The sequence below is a fragment of the Gorilla gorilla genome, chromosome 5, assembly GCF_029281585.2.
Source record: "Gorilla gorilla gorilla isolate KB3781 chromosome 5, NHGRI_mGorGor1-v2.1_pri, whole genome shotgun sequence".
Taxonomy (NCBI): domain Eukaryota; kingdom Metazoa; phylum Chordata; class Mammalia; order Primates; family Hominidae; genus Gorilla; species Gorilla gorilla.
In genome coordinates, this window is record NC_073229.2 from 133,837,356 (window position 1) to 133,863,046 (window position 25,691).

The window sequence follows — 25,691 nt, forward strand, 5'->3', positions numbered from 1 at the left end:
AGATCACCAAAATAAGAAACACATTCTAGTGTCTTGTAACTGGTAACAAAGATTAACATTTGTGCATCACTTTATAATTTACAATGCAAATGTATGCATATTACGTCACTTAAGCCTAACCAAAGCAGAAGCAGCAGAATGTCTTCCATAGAGAACTTGTCTCTGCCACTTACTAAGCTTAAGAATCTTGGAGAAGCGAACATGGTGACTCATGTCTGCAATCCCAGTACTTTGGGAGTTCAAGGCAGGAGGATTGCTTGAGCCCAGGAGTTTGAGACCAGCCTAGGCAACATAGGGAGACTACATTTCTACAAAAAGTTAAAAAATTAGCAGGGCGTTATGGTGCATGCCTATAGTCCCTGCTACTCAGGAAGCTGAGGTGGGGTGATCACTTGAGCCCAGGAGGTCAAGTTTGCAGAGAGCCGTGATCATGTCACTGCACTCCAGCCTGGATGACAAAGTGACGGCGTGTCTCAAACTAAAAATAAAAAATAAAAAAATAAAGAATCCTGGCGGAGCTAACTCCATAAACACCTCTGCACCTTGGATGCATATGTACTGTGTAGTGTACAATAGAACGTAAGGATGAAATCAGGTGGTGTATATGACAGTGATTTCTAAATCATTAAGTATAGTTACAAAAGTATGCACTGGTATTAATTAATCCAGATTTTCATAACCATACAATTACATCCAAAGCCTGCTAGTTTTGCACATGGTGTAAAAGGAAATGAATCAAGAAATGTTAAAATGGGTAAACACTGATTAGAAAGAGGGGTCTTGAGGCTGAAATTCCAATGATTTATTTCCTTTAAAAGAGGAAATGTATCATTCCTTGATAGAGGACATCCTGGGATAGCAATGACAGGGGCATGACCCAGGGGAGGACCCAGGAGAGTTGTTATATCATTAGTTATTAATAATCTATGGGATGTTTGGTATTCTTTAAGATTTCCTAGAAGTAAACTTTTTGAACAAAGAAAGAAGAAACTTTTAGAGTTGTGTGTGTGTGTGTGTGTGTTCTGTATTAAAAATTGTTCTCCAAAAAAATTGTACCAGATTGCAACTTTACTAACAGCATGTGGAATGCCCATTTCATAACATCCTTACCTACAGTGATTGTAGTAATTGTAAAGATTCACTGCCAATTTGATAGGCAAATATGGACCAGTGTTATGTTAATTAACATTTCTTAGAATGATGTTAAACTCTTTTTTCTTTTATTGTTTATTTTTATTTCTACTTTTATGAATTGCCTATTCATTCTTTTTCTTATTTTTCTATTAGGGCATAAATAGTTTTATTAATTAAAAGAATATTTATATATAAAGATATCAACCCATTCTCTTATATATTGCAAAGAATGCAAGAAAATTTATAAATAAAAAATAAAAGTTATCATTGAAGACAATTAAGTTCTGAAAAATGTTCCTAAGAAAAGCTGTGAGAGTTCCATCTCATTTGAGCTTTCATAAAAAGACACCCAAACACACATATCCCAAACAGTTCTAAATTATGAAATTAGAGAATTGGAGGTAGCAGAATAGAGTTGATGACATTTCATAAATGCTATGAACAAAACTAGGACAAACAGAGGGGCAAAACATTATTGGATTGATAATGCTGTTATAAAAATAATATTGGGCCGGGTGTTGTGGCTCACACCTGTAATCTAGTACTTTGGGAGGCCAAGGTGGGAAGACTGTTTGAGCCCAGGAGTTTGAAACCAGCCTGGGCAACAAAGCAAGACCATGTCTCTACAAAAAAAAATAATAATAATTAATTAAATTAAATATAAATAAAAACCCAAGCAGATAATATTCACTGGGTTGATAGGTGGACAAATGTGTGATAAAGCAAATATAGCAAAATGTTAATCACAGACTCTAGATGGTGAGTATATGGGCATTCACTGTATAATTATCTCCATTTTATGAATACTTGAAAGTTTTCATAATAAAATATTAGAGAAAAAAGATAAAATTTACCTTCAACACGAATACATTTCCATGCCTGTGTTATGTAACGGGCTAATGTTGTTTTCCCAACACCCTTAAAAAGAAAAATGCTATTTAAAGCCCAATAGAACAGTTACTTGCCAGTGAAACAGATACAGCAATTTTTAAAGATTCTATTGCTAGTTACTATTACATCAATGTTATAATTTTTCCCATAAAAAATGAAGAATAGACCCTAGATATGTATAGTTTAGTTTTTCTTTACTAATTTTTGCATATGCCACATCTCCTAAAGTAATATAAATAAACTTTTTAATATTAAGTACATAGCCCTAAAATCAAGAAGCTATACCATTATGGTACTGCACAATTTTAACTGTCAATTTTTATAATTTTGATTACAAATCATTGTGATTATATTGGAGAGTCATCATTTTATTTCCTTTCTAAAGTTCATAATCATGAATGTTTTGACAGGCTTCCATTTAGTAATTTTGATGAGCAAAAAGATCCTTCTTAACTGACATCTTTGGAAAGTATCATACTTTAAAGATAAAAGGTCGTTTTGATGAAGTAACATTTGTGTCTGGTTGCTTTCACTGTTGACTTTTTAAAACCCATTATGTTTTTAGAAACATAGTGAAAGTTGTTGAAACCATTTATTGGTACCTGTCCCAGGGTCCATGTAAAATAAGTCAAGGATGGGATCCAGCTCTTAATCTCTGCTATTCTGGAGAGGCTCTTTAATCAACCAGCTCAGTGGCTGTCAGTAGCTTTTATCTAGAGTTTCTTACTAGAAATGTCTAGAAAAGCAAACTTTATTATAATAGCCATTTTGGTTTCTTTCTGATTTGTGGAAAGTCAACACATAGGTCCCCTAACATGCTGTAGGTAAAGTCTGAGGCATGGTGCCTCTCAGGATCTCAGATATTAACAGGAGAACCTCCTGGCTCATCTTGATGGTGTCCTATCTTCACATATCCACAGAGCCTCAAAACAAATTGCAAAGGAAGTTTCATATGCAAATCAAGTCTGAAATAACCTCAGATTACACACTACTAACAGTTGTCATGTGCAGTGTTTTGGTAAGTTAATTTCGTCATAATATAAAAGCAAATTTAAATATAGTCTGGGTTCCTTCTCAATTATAACATATAACATAGTATTGCGGTATATATGTACCACATCTTCTTTATCTAGTCTACCACTGATGGGCATTGAGGTTGATTCCATGTCTTTGCTGTTGTGAGTAGTGTTGCGATGAGCATATGTGTGCATGTGTGCAAGAGACAGTTACGAATTTATAACCAATATTATGTCAGATTTTAAGTCATACAATAAAAGCTTATCAGACACTCAAAAAATGAGCATGATATGTGGTTTTTATTTTTATATGGTAACTTAGAAAATTGTGATTTTAAAAATAAAAAAAAATTATACCAAATAATAAGAGATAACTTACTGGTTTCCCAAATACAACAAAGCAAACAGGTTTGGACAACAAAAAATTCCTTTCAGTTTCATCTTCATCAAATATATCTGCAAAAGGATACTCTTCTGTCTTCTCTTGAGAAGTCATGACACAAAATACTACAATAAAAAAGGGTAAGATTGTTAACTTGTCTAATTTGGTTGGATGAGGTGACTAGGAACAATTGAAATAACCTGTGAGTTTTCTTAGCCCAGAAGTCATTTCGTACCATTAAACACATGAATTTTGTCAGTAATTGCAAATAAGTTTAACTCATTTATAAAAACAACAGTAAGCTCTTAGTTTGAGACAAAAACAAAATCCAACTATATGTTGTATAAAAGAGAGCTCAAAGTGTTTCTGAAAGACTAACTCGAGGAAAAAATACAGATTTGTGTGTATTATATTAAAAACCAAATTAAAGTTAAATATGTTGTACATGCACATGCAACATAGGTGCATGTATAAATTTTACCAGAAATAGAAAAGGTAATGTTGGCTAAATGTATTAGATTCATATTTTCATATTTTAGGAAGCTTTGTTTAATTCCATGAAGAAAACTTTTCCAAAAGTAATGTCGTTTTTACATTTTTTCTTTTGTAATATTTTATAAATATCTGTAAGAACATATATTTATTTTAAAGTTGTTTTCAGAAACCTTTTGCTATTTTGATTTGCTCTTAAGCGGATTTCTAGGCACAGAAGCTTGAGTCCTCAGTATTTTAACATGAACAGTTTTCAACTTAGTCCAACTCTTTTGGAGTCAATCAGAAACAAATAAGGTCATAACAGTTTATTTGTTTTTGAACAAAGACTGTCTCTTGTTTTCAAGCACTTGTAGACTACATATCTATGTTCATAAAATATTTATATATATCCATCGAATATTTCTATTATGTAAACAGTGAAATAGCATGAGACATATCTCTTGATCACAATAAAATAATGTAAAAAATAGTGATAAAAGTATTTTTAAAAATCCCTAATTGTTGAAAATTAAAAAGAAAAATGAAAACAATATTCTTCTAAATATTACTTGATCAATACAATTTTAAAATGGAAATAAAATATTAGCAAAATAATAGCATTATTAAATATTTAGTTAAAATGATATAGCAAAAAGTAACAAGATCATGTCCTTTGCACACATGCACACATATGCTCATCACAACACTACTCACAACAGCAAAGACATGGAATCATCCTCAATGCCCATCAGTGGTAGACTAGATAAAGATGTGGTACATATATATCGGAATACTATGCAGCCATGAAAAATAAGATCATGTCCTTTGCAGCAACATGGATGAAGCTGGAAGCCATTATCCTAAGCAAACTAATGCAAGAACAGAAAACCAAATACTACATGTTCTCACTCATATGTGGGAACTAAACATCAAGTACACAAGGACACAAAGAAGGTAACAACTGATACTAAGGCCTACTTGAGGGTAGAGGGTAGGATGAGGAAGAGGATACAAAAAACTACCTATTGGGTACTATGCTTATTATCTGAGTGATGAAATAATCTGTGCACCAAACTCCTATGACATGCAATTTACCTATATAGTAAACCTGCACATGTAACCCGAACCTAAAAGTTAAAAAATAAAATAAAATGATATAGCAAAAACATTTTTTAAAAATAGTAATTTTCTTTCAGACCAACACTAATAACAACAAAAACTCATAATTGCACAAATCTATAAAAAGGTATGAATAATTTTAGTAAAAATGTGCATTAGTGATATATCATGTGCACTAACTATAACATTTTGCTGATGAACACTAAAGAAGAAAAAAACCATAATATATTTTTGGACGAAAGGATTTAATTTGTAAAGATATCTATTATGTTCAAATTAATACATAAAATTAAGAGTCTGTGTGTGTGTGATGTGTGTGTGAAGAGCCATGCATGAAGGAGTCCTAGCCCTGCTAAATATATACATGCCTAAAATATGATAAAGGAGGCATTTAAAATTGGTGAATAAAAAATAAATTGTTTAGAATAATTGGCTATGCATAAATAACTATCAAAGGTCAACAGAATTCTTTTCACTGAGTTTAAAAAAGTCAACAGGAAAAAAATATCATGATCCAATTGGAAAATGCACAAAATATCTGAAGAGACATTTCATCAAAGAAGATATACAGATGACAAACACATGAAAAGATGTTAAAAATCACTAGCCATTAGAGAAATGCAATTAAAATAATAATCAGATAATATTACATGCATATCAGAATGGCTAAAATAAAAAATAGTGACAACACCAGATGTTGGTGAGGATGCAGAGAAACTGGATCCCTCATACATTGCTGGTGGGAACATAAAATGGTATAGTCTGGAAAATATTTGGAAGTTTCTTAAAAAACTAAACATGCAACTACATATGACTAGCCAATGCACTTTTTGGCATTTATCTCAAAGAAAGGGAAATTTATGTTCACATAAAAACATATACATTAATGTTCATCGCAGCTTTATTCAAAATAGTCAAAAGCTGAAAACAACCCAGATGTTCTTCAAAAGGTGAACAATTAAGCAAACTGTGGTACATCCATACCATGGAATATGATAATAATAAAAATGAATAAACTATTGATACATGCAGCAACGTGTATCAATCTCTAAAGAATTATACAGAGCAAAACAACAACAAAAGTCAATCCCACAGTTTACGTATTGTCTTATTTATGTAACATTCTTGAAATGACAAAAATATAGAAATAGAGAACAAATTAATGGTTGCCATGGGTTAGCAGGGAGTAGAGCAGAAAGGAAGTGGGTATGACTATATATGGGCAACATATGGAATGGAAACGTTCTGTATCTTGACTGTATCAATGTCAATACTATAGTTTTGCAAAATATTATCATAAGAGAAATAAAGGCACAAGATTCCTCTATATTATTTCTTACAACTCCATGTAAATCTACAGTTATCTCAAAATGAAAAGTTTGACTAAAAAATATTAACTAGTTGCCGCCCCCCAAAAAAGATTAATGCGGGAGGCTGGCAAGATAGCTGAATAGGAATAGCTCTGGTCTGCAGCTCCCAGCGAGATCAACACAGAAGGTGGGTGATTTCTGCATTTGCAACTGAGGTACCCAGCTCATCTCACTGGGACTGGTTAGACAGTGGATGCAGCTCATGGAGGGTAAGCTGAAGCGGGGTGAGGCATCGCCTCACCCAGGGAGTGCAAGGGGTCGGGGAACTCCCTCCCCTAGCCAAGGGAAGCCGCGAGGGACTGTGCCATGAGGAACGGTGCACTCTGGCCCAGATACTATGCTTTTCTCACAGTCTTCACAACCCGCAGACCAGGAGATTCCCTCTGGTGCCTACGCTACCAGGGCCCTGGGTTTCAAGCACAAAATTGGGCAGCTGTTTGAGCAGACACCAAGCTAGCTGCAGGAGTTTTTTTCATATCCCAGTGGCGCCTGGAACGCCAGCGAGACAGAACTGTTCACTGCCCTGGAAAGGGGGCTGAAGCCAGGGAGCCAAGTGGTCTAGCTCAGCGGATCCCACTCCCACAGAACCCAGCAAGCTAAGATCCACTGGCTTGAAATTCTCGCTGCCAGCACCACAGTCTGAAGTGACCTGGGATGCTGGAGCCTGGTGGCAGGAGGGGAGTCTGCCATTACTGAGGCTTGAGTAGGTGATTTTCCCCTCACAGTGTAAACAAAGCCTTGGGGAAGTTCCAACTGGGCAGAGCCCTCCTCCCACCCCCCGCAGCTCAGCAAAGCCGCTGTAGCCAGACTGCCTCTCTAGATTCCTCCTCTCTAGGCAGGGCATCTCTGAAAAAAAAGGCAGCAGCCCCAGTCAGGGGCTTATAGATAAAATTCCTATCTCCCTGGGACAGAGCACCTGGGGGAAGGGGTGGCTGTGTGCACAGCTTCAGCAGACTTAAACATCCCTGCCTGCCAGCTCTGAAGAGAGCAGGGGATCTCCTAGCACAGTGCTTGAGCTCTGCTAAGGGTCAGACTGCCTCCTGAAGTGGGTCCCTGACCCCCATGTCTCCTGACTGGGAGACACCTCCCAGCAGGGGCCGACAGACACCTCATACAGGAGAGCTCCCGCTGGCATCTGGGAGGTGCCCCTCTGGGACAAAGCTTTCAGAGGAAGGAACAGGCAGCAATTTTTGCTGTTCTACAGCCTCTGTTGGTGATACCCAGGAAAACAGAGTCTAGAGTGGACCTCCAGCAAACTCCAGCAGAACTGTAGCAGAGGGACCTGACTGTTAGAAGGAAAACTAACAAACAGAAAAGAATGGCATCAATATCAACAAAAAGGACGTCCACTCAGAAACCCCATCCGAAGGTCACCAACATCAAAGACCAAAGGTAGATAAATCCACAAAGATGGGGAGAAACCAGCGCAAAAAGGCTGACACTTCCAAAAACCAGAATGCCTCTTCTCTTCCACAGGATCACAACTCCTTGCCAGCATGGGAACAAAACTGGACAGAGAATAAGTTTGATGAACTGACAGAAGTAGGTTTCAGAAGGTGGGTAATAACAAACTCCTCCGAGCTAAAGGAGCATGTTCTAACCCAACTCAAGGAAGCTAAGAACCTTGATAAAAGGTTAGATGAATTGCTAACTAGAATAACCAGTGTAGAGAAGAACATAAATGACCTGACAGAGCTGAAAAACACAGCACAAGAACTTCATGAAGCATACACAAGTTTCAATAGCCGAATCGATCAAGTGGAAGAAAGCATATCAGTGACTGAAGATCAACTTAATGAAATAAAGATAGAAGACAAGATTAGAGAAAAAAGAATAAAAAGGAACAAACAAAGCCTCCAAGAAATATGGGACTATGTGAAAAGACCAAATCTACATTTGGTTGGTGTACCTGAAAGTGATGAGGAGAATGGAATCAAGTTGGAAAATACTCTTCAGTACATTATCCAGGATAACTTCCCCAACCTAGCAAGGCAGGCCAACATTCAAATTCAGGAAATACAGAGAACACCATGAAGATATCCCTTGAGAAGAGCAACCCCAAGACACATAATCGTCAGATTCACCAAGGTTGAAATGAAGGAAAAAATGATAAGGGTAGCCAGAGAAAAAGCTTGGGTTACCCACAAAGGGAAGCCCATCAGACTAACAGTGGATCTCTCTGCAGAAACCCTACAAGCCAGAAGGGAGTGGGGGCCAATATTCAACATTCTTAAAGAAAAGAATTTTCAACGCAGAATTTCATATCCAGCCAAACTAAGCTTCATAAGTGAAGGAGAAATAAAATCCTTTACAGACAAGCAAACGCTGAGAGATTTTGTCAAAACGAGGCTTCCAAGAGCTCCTGAAGGAAGCACTAAACATGGAAAGGAACAACTGGTACCAGCCACTGAAAAACATACCAAATTGTAAAGAACATCAACACTATGAAGAAACTGCATCAACTAATGGGCAAAACAGCCGGCTAGCATCATAGTGACAGGATCAAATTCACACATAACAATATTAACCTTAAAGTAAATGGGCTAAATGCCCTGATTAAAAGACACAGACTGGCAAACTGGAAAAAGAGTCAAGACCCATCAGTGTGCTACATTCAGGAGACCCATCTCACATGCAAAGACAAACATAGGTGCAAAATAAAGGGATGGAGGAATATTTACCAAGCAAATGGAAAGCAAAAAAGGCAGGAGTTGCAATCCTAATCTCTGATAAAACAGACTTGAAACCAACGAAGATCAAAAGAGACAAAGAAGGTCATTACATAGTGGTAAAGGGATCAATGCAGCAAGAAGAGCTAACTATACTAAATATATATGCACCCAATATAGGAGCACCCAGATTCATAAAGCAAGTTCTTAGAGACCTACAAAGAGACTTAGACTCCCACACAATAGTGGGAGACTTTAACACCCCATTGTCAATACTAGACAGATCAATGAGACAGAAAATTAATAATGATATTCAGGACTTGAACTCAGCTCTGGACCAAGCAGACGTAATAGACATCTACAGAACTGTCCACCCCAAATCAACAGAATATACATTCTTCTCAGCACCTCACTGCACTTATTCTAAAGTTGACCACATAATTGGAAGTAAAACACTCCTCAGTAAATGCAAAAGAACAGAAATCATAACAGTCTCTCAGACCACAGTGCAATCAAAGTAGAACTCAGGATTAAGAAACTCACTCAAAGCCACACAACTACATGGAAGCTAACCTGCTCCTGAATGACTACTGGGTAAATAATGAAATTAAGGCAGAGATAAAGATGTTCTTTGAAACCAATGAGAATGAAGACACAACGTACGAGAATCTCTGGGACACATTTAAAGCAGTGTGTAGAGGGAAATTTATAGCACTAAATGCCCACAAGAGAAAGCAGGAAAGATCTAAAATTGACACCCTAACATCACAATTAAAAGAACTAGAGAAGCAACAGTAAACAAATTAAAAATCTACAGAAGACAAGAAATAACTAAGATGAGAGCAGAACTGAAAGAGATAGAGACACGACAAACCCTTCAAAAAATCAATGAATTGGCTGGGCGTGGTGGCTCATGCCTGTAATCCCAGCACTTTGGGAGGCCTAGGTGGGCGGATCACAAGGTCGAGATCAAGAGCATCCTGGCTAACAGGATGAAACCCCATCTCTACTAAAAAAATACAAAAAATTAGCCAGGCGTGGTGGCGGGTGCCTGTAGTCCCAGCCACTTGGGAGGCTGAGGCAGGAGAATGGCATGAACCCGGGAGGCGGAGCTTGCAGTGAGCCAAGATCAGGCCACTGCACTCCAGCCTGGGTGACAGAGCAAGACTCCGTCTCAAAAAAAAAAAAAAAAAAAAAAAAAAAATCAATGAATCCAGGAGCTGGTTTTTTGAAAAGATCAACAAAATATATAGACCACTAGCCAGACTAATAAAGAATAAAAGACAGAAGAATCAAATAGATGCAATAAAAAATGATATAGGGGATATCACCACTGATCCCACAGAAATACAAACTACCATCAGAGAATACCATAAACACCTCTTAGCAAATAAACTAGAAAATTTAGAAGAAATGGATAAATACCTGGACACATACACCCTCCCAAGTCTAAACCAGGAAAAGTCGAATCCCTGAATAAACCAATAACAAGCTCTGAAATTGAGGCAGTGATTAATAGCCTACCAACCAAAAAGAGTCCAGGACTAGACGGATTCACAGCCGAATTCTACCAGAGGTACAAAGAGGAGCTGGTACCATTCCTTCTGAAACTATTCCAATCAATAGAAAAAGAGGGAATTCTCGCTAACTCATTTTGTGAAGCCAGCATCATCCTGATACCAAAACCTGGGAGAGACACAACAAAAAAAGAAAATTTCAGGCCAATATCCCTGATGAACATCAATGCAAAAATCCTCAATAAAATGCTGGCAAACTGAATGCAGCAGCACATCAAAAAGCTTATCCACCACAATCAAGTCAGCTTTATCCCTGGGATGCAAGGCTGGTTCAACATACGCAAATCAATAGATGTAATCCATCACATAAATAGAACCAATGACAAAAACCACATGATTATCTCAATAGATGCAGAAAATGCCTTCAACAAAATTGAACACCTCATTCACGCTAAAAACTCTGAATAAACTAGGTATCAATGGAATGTATCTCAAAATAACAAGAGCTATTTATGACAAGCCCACAGCCAATATCATATTGAATGGGCAAAAACTGGAAGCATTTTCTTTGAAAACTGGCACAAAACAAGGATGCCCACTCTCACCACTCCTATTCAACATAGTATTGGAAGTTCTGGCCAAGGCAATCAGGCAAGAGAAAGAAATAAAGGGTATTCAAATAGGGAGAGAGGAAGTCAAATTGTCTCTGTTTGCAGAGGACATGATTGTATATTTAGAAAACCCCATTGTCTCAGCCCAAAATCTCCTTAAGCTGATAAGCAACTTCAGCAAAGTCTCAGGATACAAAATCAATGTGCAAAAATCACAAGCATTCCTGTACACCAATAACAAACAAACAGAGGGCCAAATTATGAGTGAACTCCCATTCACAATTGCTACAAAGAGAATAAAATACCTAGGAATACAACTTACAAGAAATGTGAAGGACTTCTTCAAGGAGAATTACAAACCACTGCTCAAGGAAATAGGAGAGGACACAAACAAATGGAAAAACATTCCATGCTCATGGATAGGAAGAATCATATTGTGAAAATGGCCATACTGCCCAAAGTAATTTATAGATTCAATGCTATCCCCATCAAGCTACCACTGACTTTCTTCATGGAATTGGGAAAAACTACTTTAAACTTCATGCGGAACCAAAAAAGAGCTCTCATAGCCAAGACAATCCTAAGCAATAAGAACAAAGCTGGAGGCATCACGCTACCTGACTTCAAACTATACTACAAGGCTACAGTAACTAAAACAGCATGATACTGGTACCAAAACAGATACATAGACCAATGGAACAGAACAGAGGCCTCAGAAATAACACCACACATCTACAACCATCTGATCTTTGACAAACCTGACACAAAAAGCAATGGGGAAAAGATTCCCTATTTAAAAAATGGTGTTGGGAAAGCTGGCTAGTCAAATGGAGAAAACTGAAATTGGACCCCTTCCTTACACTTGATACAAAAATTAACTCAAGATGGATGAAAGACTTAAACATAAGACCCAGGACCATAAAAATCCTAGAAGAAAACCTGCACAATACCATTAAGGACATAGGCATGGGCAAAGACTTCATGACTAAAATACCAAAAGCAATGGCAACAAAAGCCAAAATTGACAAATGGGATCTAATTAAATTAAAGAGGTTCTGCACAGCAAAAGAAACTACCATCAGAGTGAACAGGCAACCTACAGAATGGGAGAAAATTGTTGCGATCTATCCATCTCACAAAGGGCTAATATCCAGAATCTACAAAGAACTTAAACAAACTTACAAGAAAAAAAAACAAACAACCCCATCAAAAAGTAGGCAAAGGATATGAACAGACACTTCTCAAAAGAAGACATTTATGCAGCCAACAGACATATGGAAAAAATGCTCATCATCACTGGTCATTGGAGAAACGCAAAACCACAACGAGATACCATCTCACAGCAGTTAGAATGGCGATCATTAAAAAGTCAGGAAACAACAGATGCTGGAGAGGATGTGGAGAAATAGAGACGCTTTTACACTGTTGGTAGGAGTGTAAATTAGTTCAACCATTGTGGAAGACAGTGTGGCGATTCCTCAAGGATCTAGAACCAGAAATACCATTTGACCCAGTAATCTCATTACTGGGTATATACCCAAAGGATTAGAAATCATTCTACTATAAAGACACATGCACACATATGTTTACTGCAGCACTATTTACTACAGAAAAGACTTGGAGCCAACCTAAATGTCCATCAATAATAGATTGGATAAAGAAAATGTGGCATATACACACCATGGAATACTATGCAGCCATAAAAAATGATGAATTCACATCCTTTGCAGGGACATGGATGAAGCTGGAAACCATCATTCTCAGCAAACTATCACAAGAACAGAAAACCAAACACTGCATGTTCTCACTCATAAGTGGGAGTTGAAAAATGAGAACACATGGACGTAGGGAGGGGAACATCACACACTGGGGCCTTTCGGGGGTGGAGGGCTATGGGAGGGATAACACTAGGAGAAATACCTAACGTAGGTGACGGGTTGATGGGTGCAGCAAACCACCATGGCATATGTATACCTATGTAACAAAACTGCACGTTCTGCACATGTACCCCAGAACTTAAAATATAATAATAAAAAAAGAAAAAGAAAAGGCCAAGTGGAAGCTCATGACATTGCATACTGGGTCCTCCACCCCTGGGCAAGATAACGAAGAGTAAATCATTCTGAATGAAGAGTGATACCAACCACAATTTAAAAGATGTACAATCCTGCTTATTTCTCCAGTCTTGCTTTTGTAGAAGCTAGACAGAGCACAACAGATGAGGGTAGACTTCTGCAAATTTAACAAGCTGGTAGCCTCAGTTGCAACTGCTGTGCAGATGGGATCTTTACTAGATAGACACAGTCTCTTGTATTTTTTATGCAGCTGATGATCTGGCAATGTGTGCATCCTTTTCAATCCCTATCAAGAAAGAGGATCGGAAGCAATTTGTATTCACTTAGAGCAGTGACAGTGAACATCCAGTCTTACCCAAGGACTCTCCTGCTGTTTGAGACAATATAGTATAAAGGGGTCTTGATCCACAATATTGACAATATCAGACCTAGTGAGCAGGAAGTTGCAAGTGTCCCGGATCCCCTTATAAAGACACATGAGCAGTAAGTATAAAGTGAGAGATAAACCTACAAAGTTTGAAGGTCTTATTACTTTGGTAAAGTTTTAAAAGGCCAGTGGTCTGGGACATTCTGTCCAAGGTAAAGGATGAGTTACTGTACCTTGTACCTTCAACCTCTAAAAAAGAGGCACAGTATTTTGTAGGCCTCTTTAGTTTTCAAAGAGAGCATGAAGCGCACTAAAGAATACTGTTTTGACCCATTTAGTGGGTGACATGGAAAGCTGTCATTTTTGAGTGGGGCACACAGCAAGAAAGAGCTCTGTAGTTTTAGGTTGTAGTACCAGAGGCTTTGCTTCCTGGGCCATACATCTGGTTAGATCCCACAATACTAAAGGTCCCACAATGCTGTGGTATGTAAGGATACCTTCTGGAGTCTTAGGAAAGCCACAACAGGAGCCTCTCTCTGTAGATCCTTGCTGTCTGCAGCAGAGAACAATTCCCCATTCAAAAAACAGCTCTTGGCATGCTCTTGGGCTCTAGTAGAGAATGAATGCCTGGTCATGGGATATCAAGTGACTATGCAACTGGAAGTATCCACTATGAGCTGGTTATGTCAGACAAGTCAAGTCCTAAAGTCAGGCAGGCACTGCAGCAACCCATTAAATGATAAAAATGGAACAATGGGATCAGGCTGAAACAGGTCTTCAGGGCACAAATAAATTTCATAAATAAGCAGCCCAGATGCCCATGTCACCTGTCTCATGCACCAATGTCTCTTTCAGCTCACACCTCATGTGGAATTCCCTAAGAAGAGCTGACAGAAAATGAAAACAAAATTCATGGATGAATCACAATATACTGGTAAAAGCTGTAAATGTAATGCTTCCAGACATTAGTTCCTCTCACAAGTAGCCCTGAAAAATGGTGATTAGGGGAAATCTTCCTGGCAGGCAGAGCTTTAAGCAGTATTCCTAGGCCCTCAATTTGGAGGACAATGCGGATTGGTTTCATCAAGGGCCTAGAAGGTGCAAGATCAGAAGGTAAGAGAAAAAGAGTTCTGGGGAAGAAGCATGTGATTGGGCCTATGAGGGTGGTGTAGCAAACACACCCTAATCTGACCTCCAGTGAGTCACACCCTTGCATAATCCTCTTCCTTTGAGTGGGAGTGGGGTCTGTAACTTGCTTCTAAATATAGCAAAGGTGACAGAATGTCTGTCTCATGAATATGCTACATGGTATAAGACTCCACTTTAGGAGACTGGAGGGAGACTTTCTGTTGGCTTGGAAGAAGTAAGCTGCCATGTTGTGAGAGGACCACGTGATGAGGAAGAGTGGGTGGCATGTGAGTGCAGCCCCTGCCAACAGCTGGTAAGAAAACAGTGACCTCAGTCCTACAACCACAAAACGATGATGCTTGCCAACAATGTGAATCAGCTTGGGAGTGGATTCCTCCCTAGTCAAGTCTCCAGATGGAAGCACATCTCAGCCAACACCAGATTGCAGCCTTGTGAAACCCTGAGCAGAGGACCCAGGTGAGTGATGCCAGGGCTCCTGGCCATGGAAACTGTGCGATCACAAATGTGTGTTGTTTTAAGCTGCTAAATTTGCAGTAATTTGCTATGCAGCATAGAAAACTAATGTAAGTGGATGTAAAATACATAGATATTTGTATCTCAGAAAGCATCCACCTCAGAAGAGGCACTGAAAAAACCAGGTGGACAGGATAATTTATCCAGTAGACATGAGCCAATCTTTGCTTCTGGTCACCTCAATGCTTGCATAATGGGTTTGTAAATGAAGTAGGCATGGTGGCAGGGATGAAGGTGATGAAGGATAGGCATGGGCTCATATCAAGGCCTCCTTTCACCAGGCTGGTTTAGCTACACTACTGCTGCTGAATGTTCTACCTGTTCATGGCAGAGACCTGTTCATATTAAGCCCTCAATACGGTACAACCCCTTTAGGAGACAAAACATTCATTCAGTGACAAATTGATTACAAATTGAGACCTGTTCATATTGAGCCCTCAATATGGTACAACCCCTTTAGGAGACAAAACATTCATTCAGTGACAAATTGATTACAAATTGAGACCTGTTCATATTGAGCCCTCAATATGGTACAACCCCTTTAGGAGACAAAACATTCATTCAGTGACAAATTGATTACAAATTGAGACCTGTTCATATTGAGCCCTCAATATGGTACAACCCCTTTAGGAGACAAAACATTCATTCAGTGACGAATTGATTACACAGGACCCCTTCACCTTTAAAGGGGCAAGTGACAAATGCTCCTAATATGGGCTTGTTTTTCCTACCTGCAGTGCCTTGGCCAGCACCACTACCTAAAGGTTTAGAGTATGTCTCATTTATCTTCATGAGATCTCATATACTATTGCCTTGGATCAGAGGACCCTTTTTACAATACCACTTTACCTAGAAGCTACTGGTTTGACAGAATGTTGGAATGGTCTCTTAAAGCCACAGCTAAGGCGCTAGCTTGGGATTGTGTGGGATTGAGACAATGTACTTCAAGATGAGGAACATGCTTTGAATCAAGGGCCGGAAGTAGGAGTGACCCCTCTCACTAATACTCTCAGTGATTGACTTGGGAAATTTGCACCTCACTTCTGGACAAGAGGTCCTGGGTCTGGTGGAGGGGAGAGATGGTTCTATCAGGGGACCCAGTAAAGGTTTCATTAAATCTTAAAACTACTGCTGCCACCTGGTCATTTTTGATTCCAAAAGCTCATAAGGAGTTATTGCACTGGCAGATGGAGATAGGGTTGCTGCTATGTGATTGGATGAGATTGGGGGTGCTCAGGGTGGTATGGCCATAAACTGCTAGATAAGTGGGATAGGGGATGCATTTCTTGAACTCAGGGGATTCTTTGAGACAGCTCTTGATGCTTTCATGTCCAGTGAATGGGTAATTGCAGCAACCAAAACCTTACAATGACACAGTAACCAAGGGCTTATGCTCCTCAGGGATGAAAGCTTGTTATCCTACTGGCCAAACACAGACCAGCAGAAGTGTTGGCCAAGAGTAAGGAAAATCTAGAATGATGTTAGAGGAAGGAGATGATCAATTACAGACCTCAGATTAATTGCAGTAGTGGATTCTGCAGCTTGTCCCATTAATCTTTTTTTTTGTAAGTCCTTTTCTTTTAAAAATTGAGACTAGCCACTACCTTAAAGAATTAGGGTGGCATGGTGTGAACTTGATGTGGTGGAAGAATGGATACGAGTGCTGCAAAGGGTGGAATGTAGCAGCTGCTATTAGTGCCTTCCCCATATCCACTTGACATACACCTTTTCTATGCACGACCAGCCCAACTTCCAAAATGTTAGCATGTGCGACTTTTTGCCTAAGGGCTTTCTCTGGCTGCCAGAACCTACTCTCCCTGAACACAGGGTAGACTGGAAGTTCTAGGGCATCAATGTTCTGCCCTATCAGGCTTCATCCAATAACTGATGGAAGTTGGCGAATAAATACTCCAGCTTCCTTGCCCCTCAAGAGGGGATAACTGAGACATGCCTCCCAGTATTCCCTAGTGAATTCAGCCCACAAAGAAATTTCTTTGGTAATATTTCCTTTATTAGTTTTCTTCTCCTCCCTGCTGCTGTTTCCTGGGATTACGTCTCATATAAACAACCTGCCCTCAAAGTTTTGTCTTAGGATCTGATTCCGGGTGAAAGAAACTAAGATAAAGTTAAAATGGAAGTGCTAAACTATAATCATTGAAAACTAGAATCCTTCAGGTATTTTAAGAGTTGCTATCCTAGATAAAAACACTGTGCAAACATTTAACTAATATTCAGAAGAGTTGGTTTCATTATGAAACAGAACACAGCTAACTATTTTTCCCAGTTAAAAGATCCAAGTCCAAAATGCCAGAACGGACACGGCCATCTTTCTAGTTCTTGATAGAAGGAGTACCAAACTACAGGGGGAAAGAAGCGCAAAATAACATAGACTTAAGTATTTCTTTAAAATTTTTGTAATTTCTCAAATTTTAATTTACAATATGATCTTTGGTATTACATGAATGTTATCTGGGTATGCTATAATTCTATAATTTTTTTTTAAAGTTTCCTTACACTTAGCAGTTGAGAAGCCCTCTAGCAGAGGTTTCTGAGGTTTAGAGGTTTCCTGGGAAACCTAGAATTGCCGCCTAAGATAGGATAGCTGCCTCTCCCCTACATCTTATACTCTTGCAGTAGGTGTTCAGTAAATATTTGTGGAATAAATACTTCAGTCGTTGAAAGGAGACGTGGTTTTAAAAAGTGGATTTACAAAGAGACCGTTTTGCAAGAAAAGAAGCTGGTCTTGGGGTCCCTGCAGGAGGCGGGGTTCCGTGCAACAGATACCAAGATGCCTCCAGGGCGGACCACGACCCAGCGGGCCGCCGGAAGGCTCCTTACCTGGCCGCAGCCGGACCCTCCTCAGGGAAGCAACTGCCTCCAGGGACTCCGCGGGGCTGTCGGGCGGTTGCCCGGGAGACCTCTGGCCGCCGCGCACCTGCTGCTTGGGGGGGCGGGGCCTCGGGAGGCGGGGCTGTAGTTCTTTGTCATTTCTTTTCCAATTCGAAATAGTCACTTTTGTACCTAATTTGGCATTCATAATTATAATACACTCATTTTCACAACTATGGAAGAGAGGGTACGCGCATGCCCATTTATGTCGCACACATGAAGAAACCTCCTTTCAAGCGCGGCTCCGCCACACTGCGCTAGTCTCTGTCGACAACTTCAAGTGGCTAGCCTCAGGCATAAACGTGTGGCAAAGCCACACTTTCCAGCTTTAGGTGATTTTAAAACAATTTCTTGGGCCACACAGCGTAGGTACTACATGGATTAGAAGTGAGGTGAAAACTGACACTCAGTGAAGGACCGTCAGAGGGCCGGCTTCCAGGAAAATGGGCCGCAGCAGGCAGGGAAAACACAAGGATCTATCCTGCAACTCGGAGAACCCTTTTCAAAAGAAGGTACCCAATCCCAAACCTTCCGCTTTTTTCCAAAGAGAGGGAGGAGATAAATAGACTCAATTAATCCGTCGACTTTTTCTCCGCCCATGTTTTCCTCCAGTCCTTACCAAAGATGGTGCCCTTCGCTTCCTCTCTCGGCAGCACGCAGGTCCCGGGAGCCTCTACCCGACCTCTCTATGATACGTCCTCCAGCCCCGCTCCCGCCGTGAGGGGCGGGGCTTGCCTGGAGGCGGGGCGCAGGGATCCGGAAACACCTGATCATCTACAGGTTTAGTGCCTAATGGGTGTTGTTCCCGGCTGGACTTGATGTCCAGGGCCTGAGGGGTTTTCTCGCCGAGTCTCCTGGGGCGGTCCGGCGGCTCGTGCCCTGTTGTGGGGCCCCCATTTGCCGCCGCCATGCCCACGGCCGCCGCGCCCATCATCAGCTCGGTCCAGAAGCTGGTTCTGTATGAGACTAGAGCTGTGAGTACCCCTTGCGGCGGGGCGCAGGCCGGAGGATGGATGTCTGCCGGTGGGTGTGGGGCCGTAGGACAGAGGCTGTACTCTGCCTCCTCCTCCTTCCTCTCCAGTTCCCAAATCCCTGTCAAACACAGCCTTGGGGTAAGCTAGCTCCCTTGAGCTGTGCCTGGGCGCCTTTCCCCTATTTTGGTACCCTGGACATTGCAGCATTTGCAGGTCCACTTACAAGCCATGGCTGGAACACGCTGGAAACAGGTGCTTGTGGTACCTTAGGAACTGTTCATGAGGTTCTCTGTACGAGTTACTGGATTCTTTTCAGCTTTCAGAAAGTCTGTTAAAGTTCTAGAGTTCACAAGTTACAGTACAGGCAGGGGTATGAAAAAAATTTGAACTATGACTCGTAACTTATTTTTTCCTATTCCATGGTATACCATCACTGCGATTCATGTGAATTACACTTCTATTGCTGAACTTTTTGGTTCTCTTTTTTTCTTATTTGAAAGGAAAGGAAAACTTACTTTGTTTAAAGACAGCTAATTTGTTTGGATAACATCTTGCTTTTCACTTGACTTTTTTCAACATAACATTTACTTTTAAAATTTTATTACTTTGAATGGCCATGTAAATAGTGAATAAGCAGATCAGTTTGTATTTCGATTACCAGTTCCTCAATTAAGGGGGAATGGTGTTTATAGAACTTCATACTTGGTCCTTTCTGTGGGTGGAAAGCAAAGTTGGTACAGTATAGCTCTTCTAAATTGGGGTGCCACAGTGATATTAGGGACTGTGTTTAATATTACCCATTTCATGCTAACAAGATTGCATATGCCAGATATTTGCATAATGCTCTTCACTGTGTTGTAGAGTGCTTTATAAACTGTTTCTCTGAAACTTGGGTTGTCTCCATTAGAGGAGTATGAGAAGGCATTTAACAGTTTCTCAGTTATAACATAGTCCTAATAGCACAATAACCTCTCCCTCAGGTTAACATGAGTAGAGAATTGTTGACCTTAATTTTGCTGACAACTTTGATTAGATCTAGAGCAGAAAATGAAATTATCAAATATACTGTATTTGCAAGTATTTTCAGTTCTCTAATGAGAGCCATAAAGAAGTATCATTTGTCATTGAAATGAAACCTATTTTCTGTAAAATATGCTGCTAAATTTCCCTCATTAGAAACATAAATAACTTTTTTTTTTTTTTTTCCCTTTGAGACAGAGTCTTGCTCTGTCACCCAGGCCGGAGTGCAGTGGTGCTATCTCGGCTCACTCACTGCAACCTCTGCTTCCCAGGTTCAAGAAATTCTCGCACCCCAGCCTCCCAAGTAGCTAGGATTACAGGAATGTGACACCATGACCAGCTAATTCTTGTGTTTTTAATAAAAGACAGGGATTCTCCATGTTGGCCAGGCTGGTCTAAAACTCCTGGCTTCAGCCTCCCAAAGTGTTGGGATTACAGGCATGAGCCACCGCATCTGGCCGTAAATAAAACACAAATTTCAGCCCATTAAAAAGCTGATCACTCATGAGGACTGCGTGAGATATTAGTGTTCAGAAAGCACAATTCATATTATAGGGCTCTTCTGCTCAGAAATCTTCAGTGGTCCCAATTCTGAGGAAAGTAAACTCTGAATCCCTTAGTTTGGCATTCAAAGCCATGTATTATTTGTCCTCAACTTGTCTATCTAGTTTTACATCTAATTTAATATCAATTAATGAAACATTTATTGAGGATCAACCGTGTGCCTTCATATGCCTTATTCTGCAGTAAAGCTGTATTGCTTTCAGTTCCCTATATCTGCCCTGTGTTTTTCTGCTGTTCTCTATTCTCTTAATGCCACACCCCCTCTTTTCCTGTCAAAACCTTGCTGATCCTCACAGCACATATCTGGTCATGCCTTGCAAACAGTAGTCTCTCAATAGATGTGGATTAAGGAGCTCTAACACAAAGAAATAGAGGTGTGTTCCAGAACTCAGCTGTGACCCCTCTCAACCGCCTAAGTAATGGAAACTAACTCTGGCCAGCTTAGAGACAAAAGGTAAATTTATCAGAGGGATGCTAGGGGAGCCATTGCATGGTATCCAGCTTCTGGAAAAGCAGGAAAGAGATAACAGGTTTGAGAACCCTCTCAGAGTACTGCCAAAAACAGTGTAGGTGCTGGGAGAAAGAATCTGATTGACTCAACTATGATTGGTTATCATCCCCTGAGTGGACAAATCATTCATGGCCAGCGGGGGTCTGGCAGGAATGATTTAGCTGTGGAATCAGGATCCTCTTTGTTTCAGCAAATGGTTGGGGCTGGGCAACCACCCTTGAAAATGTCTGCTGCATTGAATCACTGAGTCTCGGTTTTGTTGTTAAATAATTTTTTTTTTTTTTTTGGTTAAAGATATAAGCAGAAAGGTTTTGTTTTGTTTTGTTTTTACTAATAAGCTCAAAGTATAAATAAATAAGAAAAAGGCATAAAATTACAGGCAACTAGATAAATGCTATGAATTAAAAAAACAAAAACTGTAGTAGGTTGTAATAATGAGGATAATAGCTCAAAATATTCTACATATATTTTATTATTTAATCCTCATAAGACCTCTAAGAGATCATGCTGTTAATTCTACTACTATATATATTATTTAGTAAAGAAAAAAATGAGGCAAAGATAATTTAAGGCAGTTACTTAACCCATTTATGCCAGAGGTTGCAAATTTTTTTGTGTGAAAAATCAGACCTTTGCGATGACCTTGAGCAGTAGGATATAAATAACTCCCACAAGCTTAGCGTTCCAATAACGGAACACTAGGCATAAGGTGTGGTGCAGGTGCTAAGAATGTATACTGGGGAAAGGACAGTCTTTTCAATAAATGGTGTTGAGAAAACTGGATATCCGTGTGCAGAAGAGTGAAATAAGGCCCTTCTCTTTTGCCATATCCACAGATCAACTTAAAATGGATTAAAGGCTTAAGTGCAAGACCCAAAACTGTAAAACTACCAGAAGAAAACATAGGGGAAATGCTTCAGGATATTGGTCTAGGCAACGATTTTATGAGTAAGACTTTAAAAGCACAGGGAACAAACGCAAAAATAGACAAATGGGACTATATCAAGCTGAATAGCTTCTGCACAGCAAAAGAAACAATCAACAGAGTGAAGAGGCAACCTATAGAATGGAGAAAATATTTGCAAACTCTTCATCCAAGAAGGGACTAATATCCAGAATATACGAGGAATTCAACAACTCAACAGCAAATACCCCCAGATAATCCAATTAAAAATGGGCAAGGATCTGAGTAGACATTTCTCAAAAGAAGATATACAAATGGCCAACAGGTATATGAAAAATTACTCAAGGTCACTAATTATCAGGGAAATGCAAATTAAAACCACAGTGAGATATCATGTCACCTCAGTTAAAATGGCTATTTTCAAAAGGACAAAAATTATCAAATGCTGGTGAGGATATGGAGAAAGGGAATTCTTATATAGTATTGGTGGTAATGTAAATTAGTATAGCCATTATAGAAAACAGTATGGAGGTTCCTCAAAAAACTAAAAATCCGGCATTCCCACTACTGGGTGTGTATATGAGGGGATTTCAAAAAAGTTCATGGGAAAATGGAATTAAAAGATAAAAATAACAAATGTAAACTTTATTTCTCAAGCTAATTTCCGTCAAGGTCAAGACATTTTTGTAACTAATGATACCAGCCATTTAATTCATCCACAAAGAACCGAGGGTCCTGGGAATTTAACCATATTGGTGCAGTCTTTTTTACTTTGTTAACTAAAGAAAAATGGGTGCCCTTTAGGGATTTTTTTTAAGATGAGGAAACAAAAAGAAGTCAGAAGGAGCAAAATTGGAACTGTAAGGCAGATGCCTAATTATTTTCCATTGAAACTCTTGCAGAATTCCCATGTTTGATGAGAGGAATGAGCAGCAGCATTGTTGTGGTGGAGAAGGACTCTGTGATGGAGCTTCCTGGGTATTTTTCTGCTAAAGTGTTGGCTGACTCTCTCAAAACACTCTCATAATAAGCAGATACTGTTCTTTAGCTTTCCAGAAAGTCAACGAGCAAAATGCAGTGAATACACACACACACACACAATGTTGCCATGACCTTTCCTCTTGGCCCGTCTGCTTTGCTTTAATTGGACCACTGCCACCTGTTGGTAGCCATTGCTTTGATTGTGCTTTGACTTTAGGATCATACTGGTAACGCCATGTTTAATACAGTTCTTTGAAGAAATGCTTCAAGATCTTGATCTCACTTGTTTAAAATTTCTATAGAAGGTTCTGCTCTTGTCTGCAGCTGATCTGGGTGAAACAGCGTTGGGAGCCATCAAGTGGAAAGTTTGCTCAACTTTAAATTTTCAGGCAGAATTGTGTAAGTTGTACCAATTGAGATGTCTATGGTGCTGGCTCTTATTTCTGCTGTTAATCATCTGTTCTCTTTAATCAGGGAACAAACAAGTGAATTTTTTTCCTGAAAAATTTACATGGGTGGTCTGCTGCTGTGGGCTTCATCTTCAACGTTGTCTCATCCCTTCTTAAAGTTATTCATTTGTAAACTGCATATTTCTTTGGGGCATTGTCCCCATAAACTTTTAATAAGCATCAATGATTTCACCATTCTTCCACCCAAGTTTTACCATAGATTTGACGTTTGTTCATGTTTCAATTTTAGCAGAATTCATGTTGCTCTGACGGGCTGTTTTCAAACTGATCTCTTATCCTTCCTAGTACTTCAAACTAGATCCTGTTCAGACATGTTATAGCAAGTTAGTATCAGTTTATTTTGGTGCAAAAAAATTTTGAAATCCATAGCTTTTTTATAATACACATTTTCCATGAACTTTATCAAGTCCCCTTATATATTCAAAAGAAAGGAAATCAGTATGTCAAAGACATATCAGCACCTCCATGTTTATTGTAGCACTATTCAAAATAGCTAAGATGTGGAATCAGCCTAAATGTGAATTGACAGGTGAATGGATTAAAAAATGTGGTATATATACACACAATGGAATACTATTCAGCCATAAAAAGAATGAATTTCTGTCATTCACAGCAAATATGGATGAGTCTAGAGGACATTATGTTATATGAAATAAGGCAGGCACAGAAAGATAAATGTTCTCATTCATATGTGGGCGCTAAAAAACGATGTTGAGCTTATAGAAGCAGAGAGTAGAATTGTGGTTATTCGAGGGTAGGAAGGGTAGGAAAGAGGAATAAGCTCTAGTGTTTTATAGCACTGTAGGCTGACTGTAGGTAAATAATTTATCATAGATTTTCACTTAGCTAGAAGAAAGGATTTTGAGTGATCCCAACACAAAGAAATTATAGATGTTTGAGGTGATGGATATGCTAATTACCCTGATTTGATCATTACACAATGTATGCATGTATTAAAATATCACTCTATGTTTCATATGTACAATTATTACATGTTACCTAAAAAAGGGAAAAATGAGGTCAGGAGATTGAGACCATCCTGGCTAACACAGTGAAACCCCGTCTCTACTAAAAATACAAAAAATTAGCTGGGCATGGTGGTGGGCGCCTGTAGTCCCAGCTACTCGGGAGGCTGAGGCAGGAGAATGGTGTGAACCTGGGAGGTGGAGCTTGCAGTGAGCCGAGATTGTGCCACTGCACTCCAGCCTGGGTGAAAGAGTGAGACTCTGTCTCAAAAAAAAAAAAAAAAAAAAAGGGAAAAATGTATGATTCAGTAGATCAGGATTTTGGGAGTGACTTAGCTGAGTGATTCTGGCTCAGGGTCTCATGAAGTTGCAGTCAAGATTCAACTGGGTTGCAGTCATCTGAAGGCTTGAAAGAAATGGCAGATTTACTTCCCAAATAGCTAACTCACGTGCCTGACAAGTTGAGCTGACTGTTGACAAGGAGCTTTGCCTTCTTGCATCATGGACATTTCCACAGGACTCCTTGAGTGTCTGTCCTTACAATGTGGTAGCCTGCTTCATCCAGAGAGAGAGTTATGCAAGAGAAACAAGGAGGAAACTGCAATGTCTTTTGTGACTGAGCCTCAGAAGTCACACTCTATCATTTCTACAATATTCTTACACAGGTTAGCCCTGTTGAGTATGGAAGGGGGCCATACGAAGGACATGAATACCAAGAGACAAGAATCATTAAGAGTTCTTGGAGGCTGCAGAGATTAAAGTTCACTTTTGTCTGTACCTCAATTGTCCCATATCATTTGTAAAAATGACTATCCTTTATTGAATTTCTTTGGCATCCTTTGAAAAAACTAGTTGACTGAATAAATATGGATCTTTTCTTAAACTCTTTCCATTGATCAATTTTTTTTTTTTTTCTAAGACGGTGATTTGCACTGTCGCCCAGGCTGGAGTGCAATGGCGCGATCTCGGCTCACTGCAACCTCCGCCTCCCGGGTTCACATGATTCTCCTGCCTTAGCCTCCCGGATAGCTGGGATTACAGGTGCACACCACCACATCTGGCTAATTTTTTGTATTTTTAGTAGAGACGGGGTTTCACTATGTTGGCCAGGCTGGTCTCGGACTTC

At 39.5% G+C, this 25,691-nt stretch overlaps 2 protein-coding genes across 5 annotated transcripts in view; one reads left to right on the top strand and one right to left on the bottom strand.

The window, feature by feature from the left end:
* AK9 (adenylate kinase 9) overlaps positions 1-18,878 on the bottom strand; it is a 199,178-nt gene extending 180,300 nt beyond the window's left edge. The window contains exons 1-3 of one of the 2 annotated variants that reach the window (XM_055392090.2): positions 18,796-18,878; positions 3,421-3,548; positions 1,989-2,052 (exon numbers count right to left, since the gene is read on the bottom strand). In XM_055392090.2, the coding sequence (XP_055248065.1) occupies positions 1,989-2,052; positions 3,421-3,537 (181 nt within the window). In that variant the 5' untranslated portion in view covers positions 3,538-3,548; positions 18,796-18,878. Of the gene's footprint in view, positions 1-1,988; positions 2,053-3,420; positions 3,549-18,125 lie in introns of both variants that reach the window. The other variant, XM_055392089.2, reaches the window with a different exon arrangement.
* FIG4 (FIG4 phosphoinositide 5-phosphatase) overlaps positions 18,859-25,691 on the top strand; it is a 132,470-nt gene continuing 125,637 nt past the window's right edge. The window contains exon 1 of one of the 3 annotated variants that reach the window (XM_004044513.5): positions 18,859-19,150. In XM_004044513.5, coding sequence (XP_004044561.2) covers positions 19,085-19,150 — 66 coding nt within the window. In that variant the 5' untranslated portion in view covers positions 18,859-19,084. The remainder of the gene's footprint in view (positions 19,151-25,691) is intronic. The other 2 variants (XM_055392091.2, XM_055392094.2) reach the window with 2 other exon arrangements.